The sequence below is a fragment of the Bos grunniens genome, chromosome 7 (genome assembly GCF_055505025.1).
Source record: "Bos grunniens cultivar Pamir isolate PY7600 chromosome 7, Bosgru_T2T1.0, whole genome shotgun sequence".
Taxonomy (NCBI): domain Eukaryota; kingdom Metazoa; phylum Chordata; class Mammalia; order Artiodactyla; family Bovidae; genus Bos; species Bos grunniens.
The window spans coordinates 20,221,200-20,234,341 of record NC_141171.1 but is presented as its reverse complement, the minus strand read 5'-3'; the positions used below and the strand labels follow the sequence as shown (position 1 = coordinate 20,234,341).

General features: G+C 57.7%; 1 protein-coding gene and 1 long non-coding RNA gene across 4 annotated transcripts; one reads left to right on the top strand and one right to left on the bottom strand.

Moving 5' to 3' along the window:
* Positions 1-250: 250 nt before the first annotated feature.
* MATK (megakaryocyte-associated tyrosine kinase) lies at positions 251-8,207 on the bottom strand. Of its 2 annotated transcripts, XM_086410165.1 has the most exons (14): positions 8,114-8,207; positions 7,557-7,667; positions 6,787-6,846; positions 6,296-6,409; positions 6,094-6,209; positions 5,786-6,005; positions 5,305-5,398; positions 3,357-3,422; positions 2,016-2,115; positions 1,850-1,934; positions 1,587-1,660; positions 1,278-1,473; positions 816-902; positions 251-710 (listed from the first exon to the last, which is right to left on the bottom strand). In XM_086410165.1, the coding sequence occupies exons 2-14, from the start codon at positions 7,560-7,562 to the stop codon at positions 471-473; spliced, it is 1,458 nt and encodes a 485-aa protein (XP_086266291.1). In that variant the 5' UTR covers positions 7,563-7,667; positions 8,114-8,207; the 3' UTR covers positions 251-470. The 2 variants fall into 2 exon arrangements, with proteins under 2 accessions (XP_086266291.1, XP_086266292.1); XM_086410166.1 differs by lacking the exon at positions 7,557-7,667.
* A 183-nt stretch (positions 8,208-8,390) lies between these two features.
* On the top strand, positions 8,391-12,839 carry LOC147368821 (uncharacterized). 2 transcript variants are annotated; one of them, XR_015166854.1, is made up of 3 exons: positions 8,391-8,540; positions 10,398-11,382; positions 11,613-12,839. It is a non-coding gene; the product is annotated as an uncharacterized LOC147368821 (long non-coding RNA). The 2 variants fall into 2 exon arrangements; XR_015166855.1 differs by having other exon boundaries at positions 8,394-8,540; positions 10,398-10,571.
* The last annotated feature ends 303 nt before the right edge of the window (positions 12,840-13,142 follow it).

Genomic DNA, 13,142 nt, shown 5'->3' with positions numbered 1-13,142 from the left:
ACCCCAAGGGCTACAGCAGGAGTCGGGGGACCTGGAGGTGATGGCAAGTGGTCCTCAGGTGGCTGTGACCCTGGCCTGGAGGGTCTCCTGGCTGGCATGCCCAGGAAAACATGTGCCCTCAGGGGCAGCAAGCTCCCAGCCAGGTGGCCCCCTCAGTGGGCAGACCAGTGGGCAGGCAGATGGCCCCCAGGCTGAGTGATGGGCCCCAGGGCGGACACAAGGGGCAGCAGAGAGACACTCAGACACCCAGTTCTTGGAACCAGTCTTTATCCAGGTGCTAATCCTTCGCTTCCTGGGGTCTAGGTGCCCATGGGCTTCCTGGAACCGCGCCCCCCCGCATGGGCCCGCCCCTGTGGTGTGAGCCCGGGAGGCAGCTCACCGGCCCTGCCCCTCTTCAGGCCTGGTCCGCATCCCCACCCTGAGCTCCCCACTCTCTCAGTCCTCTGGGGCCCGAAGCCCCGCAGGCAGGGTCAGGGCTCCTGGCTGCGGGGCGGGGCGGGACCGTCCGTGTCCTGCCCCCCATTGGGGGCTGAAGCACCCGCGCTGCGTAGCTCCCGGGCCAGCTTCTCAGCCAGTTTGCGGAAGGGTGGCCGGCGAGTGGGTTCAGCTTCCCAGCAGCTGCCCATGAGGGCATGGATGGACCCAGGGCAGCCTTCAGGGGGCTCCATGCGGTACCCCTTCTCCACGGCCTCTGACACCTCCTTCAGCGACTGTGGGCAGAGGCCACTCCAGTGTGGGCTGGGGTTCAGGATCACGACCCCCTAGACTGGCAGGGGACCCAGCACCTCCCCGCCCGGCCCCCGGACCCTGCTCACCATCTTGGGGTATGGAGCCCGGCCGTATGAGAAGACCTCCCATAGCAGCACCCCAAAGCTCCAGACATCCGACTTGCTGGAGAACTTCTGTGGGGCCCGAGATCAGGGTGAGAGGGACCTCTCAGGGCTTCTGCTCCAGCCCCTGCTTCCTCCAGAAAGTCCCCCTGGGTTGACCTTCACTCTGTAGTCTCCTCCCAATAGACTCCTGCCCCTGAATCCTCCTACCCCTCAACCCAGATTCAGTGCAAAAACAAGGTGTTTCTTGCTCTCCCTCTCTGAGCCCAAGACTGTTGCAGAAACGAGGAGACAAAGGCTCAGAGAAGGGCTAAGAGGAACAATTAGTCGCCAAGGGCTTACAGGGGAGGTGGAGCCATTCTTTTGGAGGTTCAGGGGCCAGAGACATGGCCAAAGGCTCGTAGTGGAACTAGGGTTCCCAGGGCCCTGGGGCTAAGGGGGGCTCACCCCATGCTTGAGAGCCTCGGGTGCTGTCCACTTGACGGGCAGCCGGCTGGAGTCCAGCCCCTTCCGCTCGGCTTTGGCCAGGCCGAAGTCACTGACCTTGGCCACCAGGTCCTCCGAGACGAGGATGTTGCGGGCGGCCAGATCGCGGTGCACCAGCTTCTTGCTCTCCAGGTATTCCATGCCCTCGGCCACATGCCTGGGGGAGGGGGCGCCGGGCGAGGGGCTGGGACGCCTGGGCCAGACTCCCGAGGCCAGGCTCCTCCCTGCTCCATGCCTCGACTTCCCTGCCACCCCCGGAGCCCCACTCACAGGGAAAACTGCAGGAGCTGCGGGGTGTTGACAAGCGCCCGGCCCCGCGTCCGTAGAAAATTCACCAAGTTACCCTGTGGGGGGCGCGGGCAGGGTCTAGGAGCGCTGCAGGCTGCTCAGCCACCCACCAGCACCCTACCTGACCCTCCGGTCCTGCCCCCCTCCTAACCCCCACCCTCAGGTCCTGCCCCACTCCCACCCCACCCCAACCCCCAAGCCCTACTCCCACCACCTCCCCCCACCACCCTTGGGTCCTGCCCCACCTTGCTCACGTGCTCCATGACGATGTAGAGGCCCTGATGTAGGATCACACCCAGTAGACGCACCAGGTTCTTATGCTGCACCTTCCTGGGGGCAGGTGGGTGTGGGGTGAAGGTGGGATGGGACCGTGGCCCTAGGGCGCCCTCCCCTGCCACACCCAGGACTCACGTCATGACCGCTGTCTCGTCCAGGAAGGCCTGGGCTGTTACGTCACATTTGATATTCTTCACGGCCACCTTCTGCCCCAGGTACTCGCCCTGCAGGACAGCTGGGGGGCAGGCAGGGATGGGAAGGGGCTCAGGACCCCACAGAGACAAGACAGACATGCACATATCCACTCACATGAACCGTGGAAGAGGCCAATGCAGTGGCAGGTCCCCAGGCCTGGAAACCCCTCCCCGTAGGCTCCAGTTGTCGTTCAGTTGCTCAGTCGTGTCTGACTCTGTGCGACCCCATGGACTGTAGCTCACCATGCTCCTCTGTCCATGGGAGTCTCCAGGCAAGAATACTGGAGTGGGTTGCCATTTCCTCCTCCAGGGGTTCTTCTGGACGCAGGGATCGAACACGTGTCTCTTACATTGGCAGGTGGGTTCTTTACCACTGAGCCACCTGGGAAGCCAACAGGCTCCAGACCCCAGAGCAAAGATAATCACCTAAGCCAGGGGTCTGCAAACTGCAGCCCTTGAACCCAATCTAGTCCCCTCAAGGGTTTTTGCAAGGCCTGCAAGCTCAGAATGGGTTTTTACATTTTTAAATGGTTGGGAAAAAAAAAATCAAAAGAAGAAGACTATTTCATGACATGAAAATGATACAAAATTCAATTTCAGTGTCCATAAATACAGTTTTATTGGCACGTGGCCTTGGCTGTTTGTCTCCCTGTGGCCTGTGGCTGGTTTCCTGTAACAAGGGCAGAGCTGAGCAGACATGACAGAGAACAAGCGCACGCCAGCCCTTTCCAGAGAAGGTCCCGATGCAAGCCCTGGGACCTCCCAGGATAATAACCTCAGGCTGTGGCCTCGACATAGAGGGTCCTGGGACTTCACTGGTGGTCCAGTGGTTAGGACTCTGAGATTTCGCTGCTGAAGGCAAGGGTCCAATCCCTGGATGGGGAACTAAGATCCCACAAGCTGTGCAGAATGGCCAAATAATAATAATAACAACACATAAATTTTAAACATTTGGGACTTCCTTGGTGGTCCAGTGGTTAAGACTCTGTGCTACCAATGCAGGTTCGATCCCTGATCAGGAAGATAAGATCCTACCGGCTGCACGGCCAAAATACAAATAATAATAAAACAGAAGTGTGCAAGGGTCCAGGGGGTGTGAAGTACTCACTCACGCCCACTGGCTACCTCACCACCTCTCTCCTCATCCTGGCTGTCATGAACCTCCTTCTATAGAGAGGAGCCCTTGTGGCCTCAGTCGCATGGTAAGTAGGTATCAAACGTGGGTGTCAATTCATCTCTGGGAGCCCCCCCTCCCTCAGCCCCTACGAAATCCCCTGCTCACCTCCAAACTCTCCCTCTCCGATCTGCGCTCCCAACGTCAAATGCTGCAGGTTCAGTAACCAGCCGGCTGTAGAGGGGGACCCAGTGAGAGGGCGGCCAGCAGCTCCACTCGACAGGAGGCCAGGCTCCGTCTGGTCTCCCATAGCAGTGGCCGTGGCCACGTCTGAGGCACCACACTCCTGGCACCAGTTACGGGGCTGGGAGTGGTGGTGAAAGCAATGAGGCCCACCTGTCAGGGCCCTTCTCTCTTCTACCTGGAGACTGTGTCCTTCCAAGGGCCCTGCAGAATCTTCCTTTACGGTGCTTTCCCTCTGCCTTCCTCTCTCCACCAGGGATACACAGACCAAAATATACAACAGATACTGGGAAAGTTTCCAGAACTTCTGGTTAAGGTTCTGGAAGATTCTTAGAATATTCCAGCACTCTAAGTCATCATCTTGGGACTTCCCTGGTGGTCCAGTGGCTAAGACTCCATGCTCCTAATGCAGGGGGCCTGGGTTAGATCCCTGGGCAGGGAACTAGATCCCACATGCCACAGTAAGACCTGAAAGTGTTAGTCACTCAGCTGTATCCGACTCTCTGCGATCCCATGGATGGTAGTCTTCCAGGTTCCTCTGTCCATGGGATTCTCCAGGCAAGAACACTGAAGTGGGATGCCATTCCCTTCTCCAGGGGATCTTCCCGACCCAGGGATCGAACCTGGGTCTCCCACATTGTGGGCAGATTCTTTACCATCAGGAAAAGTGGTAAGTGAAGAGCTTCCCTGTCACTCAGATGGTAAAGAATCTGCCCGCAATGTGGGAGACCCATGTTTGATCCCTGGGTCGAGAAGATCTCCTGGAGAAGGGAATGGCAACCCACTGCAGTATTCTTGCCTGGAGAATCCCGTGAACAGAGGAGCCTGGCGGCTACCTGGTAGTCCATGTGGTTGCAAAGAGTTGGACACGAGTGAGTGAATAACACTATAAGGTGGTAAGACCCAGTGCAGTCAAATAAATAAAAATAAATATTTTAAGTAATCATCTTTGTGCTAGCCTTCCTGATCTTTCTGCTAAGCACACCTGTGTTCTCCTGCCCCCTGCATTGTCCTCTGACAGGCTCTGTAGGTCTCCTCCTCTTCCCCAACAAATCCCCTCTTAAAATCACCAGCCCTTGGATACTATCAGGCACAGTGACACCAGCCTCCACCTGGGTGTCATCCCCAAGACATTTCCAAGAAGACAGCCATGATCACCAGGTTCAAAGAGGGGTGGCCAGGGCAGGGTGCGCTTGCTCTAAATGTGGGAGATCTCACTACTCAAGGGCGGCAAAAGCATTTCAGGTGAGGGGAACAGAATGCACAACAGTCCGGAGGGATGAGGGTAAGTGCAGAGTCACACAACCCCAGGGGCATGTGGAAAAGAAGGGCCTCGTAGATGAAGCAGGAAAGATAGCTCAGCCACAAGGGAAGGTTCTAGAAGGCAGTGGAGCTGCCTGGCCTCCCCACTTTAGACACGGGAGTGATGTGGGTGGATTTTCACGTAGAAAGTTGCCTCTGAGGCCACAGGGTTTGGGAGGAGGGGGGACTCCCCCCTCAGGAAGGAGGTGGTCTGATGGGAAGGTCCAAGGCTGGGCCATGGAGGGGCCAGATTTAAACTAGTGTTAATAGAACTTGGCCATGGAGGGGTTGTGGGAGGCCGGGGGGCCGGGGGATGGGGTGGCATCGAGGATCTGCCCAGGGTTTCTGACTCAGGTGAAGGATGATGAAACAAGGGGAGCAGCTGGTGTGGGAAATAAATGGATAGTGTGCTGATGGGTGTGTGCAGGCGTGCCCCACCCAGCCCAAGGGCACCCAGGTCTTCCACCTGCAGAGCCTGGCACTGTGACCTACCCAGGTGAGGCAGCCTTGGCCGTGTGCCCTGCGTCCCCAGGCCAGGCCAGACTCAGGAGGGAAGGGCGGGGCCCCTTACCCTTGGCCAGCTCCTCCTCCGCCGACTTGGTGCCTTGCTTTCTCTTCGGTCTCACGAGTTTCGTGCAGATGGCCCCCTGGTCCTTGCTGTAATACTGCAGCGGGTAGGGCAGGGCAGAGGCAGCCGTGAGTGTGACTCCCCACATCCGGTGAGGCCCTGCCTCCCATCCCCTTCCCAGGGGGTTCTCCGGAGGGGTGGGCGGCGCTGAGGAGGAGGAGAGGGGGTGGGTTCCCACAGGACTCTCTAGGCTGGTTTCCATGGAAACAGGAGGATGAGGGTGTGTGTCTTGGGACTGGCGTCAAATTGGAGGTTCCTGGGTGTCCCTGGAGATGGGGGGACGTGGAGGACTCAGACTGTCTGTAGGGTCCGTGGTCCAGGGAGCAGCGCCTCCTTGTCCACACTGGGGAGCATGAGCCTCTGGTGGGGGGTCCCATGCCTGGTCTCCCTACATCTTTGCACTAGGGGGGCTGGGCAGCCGCACCTCCACCATATCCATGAGGTTGCAGAAGCAGACCTCCTCGTCGATGGTCAGGTGGCCGTCGCGGTGCAGCACGCGGTAGTGGATGACGTCGCGGCCGAAGCTCACGCACAGCACGTAGTCACCCGGGTGCCGTGCGGACTCCCGCACCAAGAACAGCCCGTCCTCAGGCGGCTGCAGCTGCTGCACCGCCTCCTGGCCCGAAATCTTCCCGTGGAACCACCTGCCGCCGGTGGAAGGGCGGGCTGGGCGGGACTGGCCGGGCCCTACTGACTCCACCCGCGTCCCGAGGGCGCTTCCCCACGACTTACGGCATGAGGCTGAGCTTGGGGTCTGCCGAGAGGGCCTCGCGCTCCCGCAGCGCCCCAGCCGCCAGCAGCCCCTCCTGCCCGCTGGCGTGGTGCTTGGCACGGTACCAGCTCTTGTTCTGCCGGGAGGGAGCCAGGGGTCGGTGGGAGGAGATGTTTCCTGGAGGAGCACCCCCTCTCTCCAAGCACATTCCCCCCTACTCACTTCACAGGCCTCAAGGATGGTGACCACGTCGCCCTTGCAGAAGGCCAGCTCCCCGGGTTTGGGGCGCGTGTGCTCACACTTGGTGATGCACTGGGTACCGGGGGCCCAGCGCCTCTGGTAGGTAGTGGCGAGAGGAGGAAAGGGGTCATGAGATGGAGAGATGGTGGGGGTGGGGAGTGGGGCCCAAAGGAGAGAGAAAGACTATTGAGGCAGAGACCCAGAACAGAACACAGGAGAGAGGAGATGCGGGTGGGGGGTGCGCAGAGCACCCAGTAGAGGAAACAGAGTCACAAACAGAGGGACCCCCCGGGGCAGAAGATGGGAGGAAAGAGTGGGAAAAAACACCAAGTGACAGAAAAAGACCTGTGGACACTGCCTAAGGGGACACGGGTCAGATGGCCCCCACCCCCCCTCCAGCCCCGTGGAGCTGAGGTCCTGTGGACGGAGGAGAGGAGGGGCCTAGGCCCAGGCATCCAGTTGGGAGTACTTACCGTCGGCATCCTGGCTGAGATGGGTGAGGGGTGCCAGGCGTGGAGGAAGCGAGGGCTTCCCTGGGGAGGGGCAGAGACCAGCTGGAGAGCTCAAGATTCAAGCCAAACTGGGGGCCCAGGGGCCATGACTACTGCTTCCAGCCTGGACCAGGTGGAGGCGACAGTCTGGCGGCCTCCCCCCCACCCCCAGGGGTTGTGGGGGGCCCAAGGCGCTGGCTCCCCAAGCCCCTTAGGGGAGGTGGTCTTTCCCTGGGAGAGCTCCTTAGCATGGAGCCTGGCTGCGCCGTCATCCCCAAAGGGAAACAGAGGCACAGGGCAGGCTCAGAGTAAGTGGCCAGGGGCTGGCTCAGGCCCCAGCAGCCCACACTGGGGTGCTTGGAGCCACTAAACGTGGGGCGCTTGGAGCCACTAAACAGAGCCTGGTTCTTCCTCTTTTCTGGTAAAGTAGGCAGGGGTACATGAGGAAACAGAGGATGATTCAAGGTCATTCCCAAGAATCTCTGACCCTGGCGGGGGTGAGGCGGGGCAGTGCCGCCGTGCTGGGCTCCTCTGGCTGCCGGCTGGGTCTCTGATCCGCGCCCCCCACCCCCCCACCGCCCCCGCCCTCACTTCCCAACCGAGGACAGAAACAAAGTCCCGCACTGTTGCTGGGGCGGGGGCATTTCTGTCCCCTGCTTTCCCCATGGATCCCACCAGGTGGCGGGAGCAGTGGGACAGGTGGGGAGGAGTGAGTCTCCACCCCAGAAATCCCCAGCCCTCTGTGTACTCACACGCATACTGATCCATGTACACACGAGAACACACAGAAACACACAGGGCTTGGACACAGGTGGACACAGGTACCCACAGGCACGCGGGTATGCAAGCAAAAGCAGTTTCTCCTAGAGACAGTTGTGCACACACGTCTCACGTGTGAACACACGCACAGACATTCGGAAACGTGTGTGCCGCCCCCCCCCCCCAACCCACACTTGAACACCTGGGCGCCACACGCTGGGCCACCCGGGCACGCAGGGCTACACGCAGGGCCGCGCACACGCAGCGCAAGACACGCGCGCACATCCCTCCACGTGGACGCGCGGATACACACGCCCAGGGGTTGCAGACGCGCATACCCGCACCCACAAAAATACCACCCCACCCGACTCCTGGGCGCATCCAACCATACCCGCCCCAGCCGCGTACCGGCCGCACGCCCCGGAAGCGCGCGCTCGCGCTCGCACACTGGCCCCTCCTGCGCTCGCCCAGCATCCCCCCCACCCGCTAGCCCTTGGGGCCCCTCCACTGTCCTACGGTCTTTTCCCACTATCCCCTCCAGCGCCCTCACCTGTTCAGGGGTCGCCCCTGGGCTGCACTCCGTGCCTGCCCCCAGGAGGGCCCCCGCGCGCCGGCTGCGCACCCCGAGGCGGCCCCGGCTGCACAACTTGGAGCAAGTTGCTGCGTTTCCTCATTTTGGGTTGGGGGAGGGCTGGAACCGGGGTGGGGGGAGCGGGAGGCGCGGCAGTTTGAGCTGCCCCCGCGGGTCCTAGCGCCGGCCGCACTGCGGTCTGCTCGGCGCGCCGCCGCCACCGGCGGCCCCTCCTCGCCCCGCCTCCGGGGCCCCCGGCACCTCCCGCGCGGCGCTCTCGAGATCCACGCCACTTCCCGGCCTGGCGCCGCGGGGCGCGCAACCCGCGCGTTCCGGTAATCCACGCCTCCCGGAGAGAGGACAGCCGGCACAGGGAGGGGAAGGAGAGAGCTTCCCGTCCGGGCAGGTAAGCAAGTCTCAGAGTCCAGACAACACAGTGGACCCTTCTGACTCCAACGCCCTCAGCCAGCTCTAACAAGAGTCTCATTTCAGTACCTGGCCCTAGGAAAGAGCTGTTGGTGCCCGGCACAAAGAAAGCCCTCAAAATGTCAACCACCATGAATATTCTTATCATCATCCTTGAAATTAAGGGAGAATTGAGAGTAAAGGGAAAAACATCACCTGAAACTGGAGGCCTCCTGGCAGAGCAACACAGGGCCTCCCCAAGGCCAGCCCAGCTCGTGCCTCGGTTTCCTCCTCTGTAGGGTCAGGCAGCACCAGCTTCCGGCTCAGAAGGGAGTTCTGTGAGCATCTGAAGGCCTGGGGGCCCAGCCCTCGCCTTTCCTCTGTGAGCTCACTTCGAATACTTTCTAATGGATGAGTGGATGGGTCTGTGAGGACAAGGATGAAGCTGACCTTAGGAGGGTGATGCCCCAAGATGTCCAGAATTCAATTTTCTGGTACCCCCAAAGTCTAAGTGTCTGTGCACCAAGATGTCATGTGATTTCTGGGAATAGAGACCCAATGAGAAGAATTAGGGGCTTCCCCAGTGGCTCAGAGGATAAATAATCTGCCTGCAAAGCAGGAGACACAGGAGAAGTGGGTTCAATACCTGGGTCAGGAAGATTCCCTGGAGGAGGAAATAGCAACCCCCTCCAGTATTCTTGCCTGAAAAATCCCATGGACAGAGGAGCCTGATGGGCTACAGTTCATGGGGTGGCAAAGAGTTGGATACGATGAGCAGCTAAGCACAAGACAAGAATTGGAGATATTCAATATCATGCAATATTATGCACCAAAAACTAGGAAACTGTGTATAAGAAAATGCTAAAATCTCCAGTTGTCAGAAACAACCACCACTTACCAGAATGTGATAGAAAATAAACTGTGTGATCCCATACAGGTCATACAGGAAGCATCATGTCCAAGGGGAACAGTCCAGCAGGGGCCCCCCGAACCTGCAAAAGGTTATTCCCAGTGAAGGAAGCAGGCAGGAGGGGAGTGAGAGAGGGGGGTCTTTCTCTGTGGTGGTGTAATGTACTAATACTGGCAGTGTTTGCCAGGAGGTTTCCTGCTCATCCGGCTCTCTGGGCTCATCTGGGCTCCGTGGATCCGACTGTGGGATTGTCCCAGGTGCCCCCCAGCCCCAACTTCCCAGCCACGGGCACTGCTCTGGACCAAGGGGCTGGGAACCCTACAGCTAGCATTCAGCAGGGTCACTGGGGGCCAACCGTATATGGCAAACCATCATCACTTGCCCAAAATAGCGCAGCGTCAAAGTGGCCACAGCGGAAATCCAGCAGCACTGTTAGAGTTACACCAGCCACTGTGGCAGGCCCAGGAGCACGAGGGAGGGCTGCCTGCTCTCCTCAGCACGGCCTGTGCTTACGACTTCCCCGGTGCCCTGGCACCCCATGGAGCCTTTCTCCTTGATGCCACCAGAGAGATGGGAGGAGGTTGAATGGGTTTGCTATCTCCCTCTGCAAAACCGTGACACTTTGTGTCTAAGAAACATCTCCATCCTCCCCTGGACAGGGTCCTTGTCCCATGCTCTGTGAGATGGCCCTACCAGAGAAACCAGAGTTGCTGAGACTGGAGAAGGAGAGTCTTGAGCAAACAGCATCAAGTGCCCTTATCAACAAAGGCTGGCCTGGGAAGGGGAGGCCCCCATGGCATGGGCATGGGGCAGGGGGCAGTGCCTGACTCTAGGGGGACAGATATGAGTCCATGGTTTATGTGGGTCAGAGCTACATAAGGGGTGAGTTCCCTATCCCTGGAGGCATTCAAGAATTGACCACTTTGAATCACAAAGATGTTCTTCCAGTCCCCAGGGTGGCCATACCAGTGTCTCCTGCCTCCTGCCTTCTACCTGCCTGAAGCCAGTGGGTAGCCACATCACGGATCGCGGGGTCCTCACCCTCCAGGTTCCAGTCCTGTCGACTTGATTCCAGAAATTCTCTGGCCCCCCTCCCCGACCCAGGCAAGCCCTGTGGTCCAGGTGACACAGAAGCCCCCTCTCTGCTCCTTTGGCTCCTCCAGGTTTCTTCCTTGTAGTCCTCCACCTTCTACTGCACAGACAAGGGATGGACATGTGACTGTGGCCCTCCTTTGCTCCATACCCTTCTGGAACTCCCCATTGCCTGAAGGCAGAGCCTAAAGCGCTCAATCTGCGTTCAGGGCTCTTGTGTTCAACCTCCAGCTGGCCTCCCAGGTCTCACCTTCTCCCACCAAGTACCTAGCAGTTTGGCAGCACTGAACCGCAGGAGTTTGCAAGCATCTGTCTCCACTGTCCTCTCTGCCTGGAATGTCCTTGCCTTTGTCTGGCTGGCACCCCCAGTTCTCTCCATCTTTACAATGCCCTCTTATGTCCCCACTTGTTTCAGAGCAAGACCCCAACCCACTTCCATGCCCTGAAAGCACATAGCACTAGCCCTCTCTTCTTGCTGTGATGGGCGTGGACCTGGCCATGGTGACTGAGCCCATCAGCCTGCCTGAAAAGGAACCAGTCCAGGGGAAGCAGAGAGAGAGACTGACTCCCTCAGGAAGAATTAAAATGCTTGGATCCAGCCATGCCTGGAGTTTATGCTATGCCTCGTATTGGAAGCTGGTCTTTGCTTTTTGGAGGCTTCAGACTGACTGACTCAATGGTTTGAGCAAACTTTGGGAGATGGTGAAGGACAGGGAAGCCTGACGGGCTGCAGTCCATGGGGTTGCAAAGAGTCGGGCATGAGCGACTGAACAACAACAAATATGGAAAATGGAACCAGAAGTTGGGTGTTGAGATGAATGGATTCTATGATGTGGAACTGGTGAGTCAGATTGGGTTGCCTTAAACCCAGCTAGAGAAGAAGGAACTCTTGGGTGTTCCCTTCCATGAACTGCTAAATATACCTTCCACCCACCGGGTCAGGTGGCGCTGACTTTGCTTGCTCACCACAGAGAAGCCCTGATGGACCCACCCTGTCCCCCTCCGAAGGCTTTTCTTTTCCTCATCCAAATCTCACTGTTCTTCACCTTTCTCTTCTTTCTATTTTCACAGTTGGAGTTTGGCTACCCCTCCCATCAACAACCTCAGATATGCAGATTATACCACTCTAATGGCAGAAAGTGGGGAGGAACTAAAGAGCCTCTTGATGAGGGTGAAAGAGGAAAGTGAAGAAGCTGGCTTAAAATGCAACATTCAAAAAACTAAGATGATGGCATCTGGTCCCATCACTTCATGGCAAATAGATGGGGAAACAATGGAAACAGTGATAGACTCTATTTTCTTGGGCTCCAAAATCACTGCAGATGGTGACTGCAGCCATGAAATTAAAAGACGCTTGCTCCTTGGAAGAAAAACTATGACAAACCTAGACCTGTATTAAAAAGCAGAGACATCACTTTGCTGACAAAGGTCTATCTAGTCAAAACTATGGTTGTTCCAGTAGTCATGTATAGATGTGAGAGTTGGACCATAAAGAAGGCTGAGCGCTGAAAATTTGATGCTTTCAAATTGTGGTTCTGGAGAAGACCCTTGAGAGGCCCTTGGACTGCAAGGAAAGCAAACCAGTCAATCCTAAAGGGAATCAATCCTGAATATTCATTGGAAGGACTGATGCTGGAGCTCCAATACTTTGGCCACCTGATAAGAGCCGACTCATTGGGAAAGACCCTGATGCTGGGAAAGATTGAGGGCAGGAGGAGAAGGGGAGACAGAGGATGAGATGGTTGGATATCACAGACTCAAAGGACATGACTTTGAAAAAACTCCAGGAGATGGTGAAGGACAGGAAAGCCTGGCATGAGGCAGTCCATGGGGTTGCAAAGAGTCAGACATAACTGAGTGACTGAACAACAACAATAATGAACACCGTGGGTCATTTACAGGCACTTCATGTTACACACCAGTTGGGATTACGGTCAGCTCCACCAAGGTGAGGCACTGGTCTCCTCTTCCTCAAAGCTCCCAGGCTTGCTGCCACCTCAGGGCCTTTGCATTCCTGGGCCTCCTGCCTGGGACACTTCCCCAGGTGTACCCCGCCTTCCAGAACCCCACAGAATATTTCAGCCCGCTGACACTTCACACCCGCTTCCCCTGAAGCCCTGTAGAACCAGTACGGGCAGAAGGAACATAGACCCTACCGCATCTTGTTTGCTGGCTGCGTCTTCTCTAGAACATCAGCCCCCTGAGGGCAGAGCTTTTAGATGATGTCCTTCACTGCTGTGGCCTGGGTACCTGATTCAGAGGAGGTGCTCAGAACTCACTTAAAAAAATATTTAATTATTTTTGGCTGTGCTGGGTCTTTAATGCTGTGTGTGAGCTTTCTCTGGTTGCAGCGAGTGGGGCTACTCTTTGTGGTGGTGCGAGGCCTTCTCACTGAGGTGCCTTCTCTTGTTGTGGAGCACAGGCTCTAGGGCACACGGGCTTAGTTGCTCCACACCATGTGGGAACTTCCCAGATCAGGGATCAGACTTGTGTCCCCTGCATTGGCAGGCAGATTCTTAATGACTAGACCACCAGGGAAGTCCCAAAATGTACTTTTAAAGCCAGTGAATACTGCGGAGAGATGAGCTAGTGAGCAGTGCC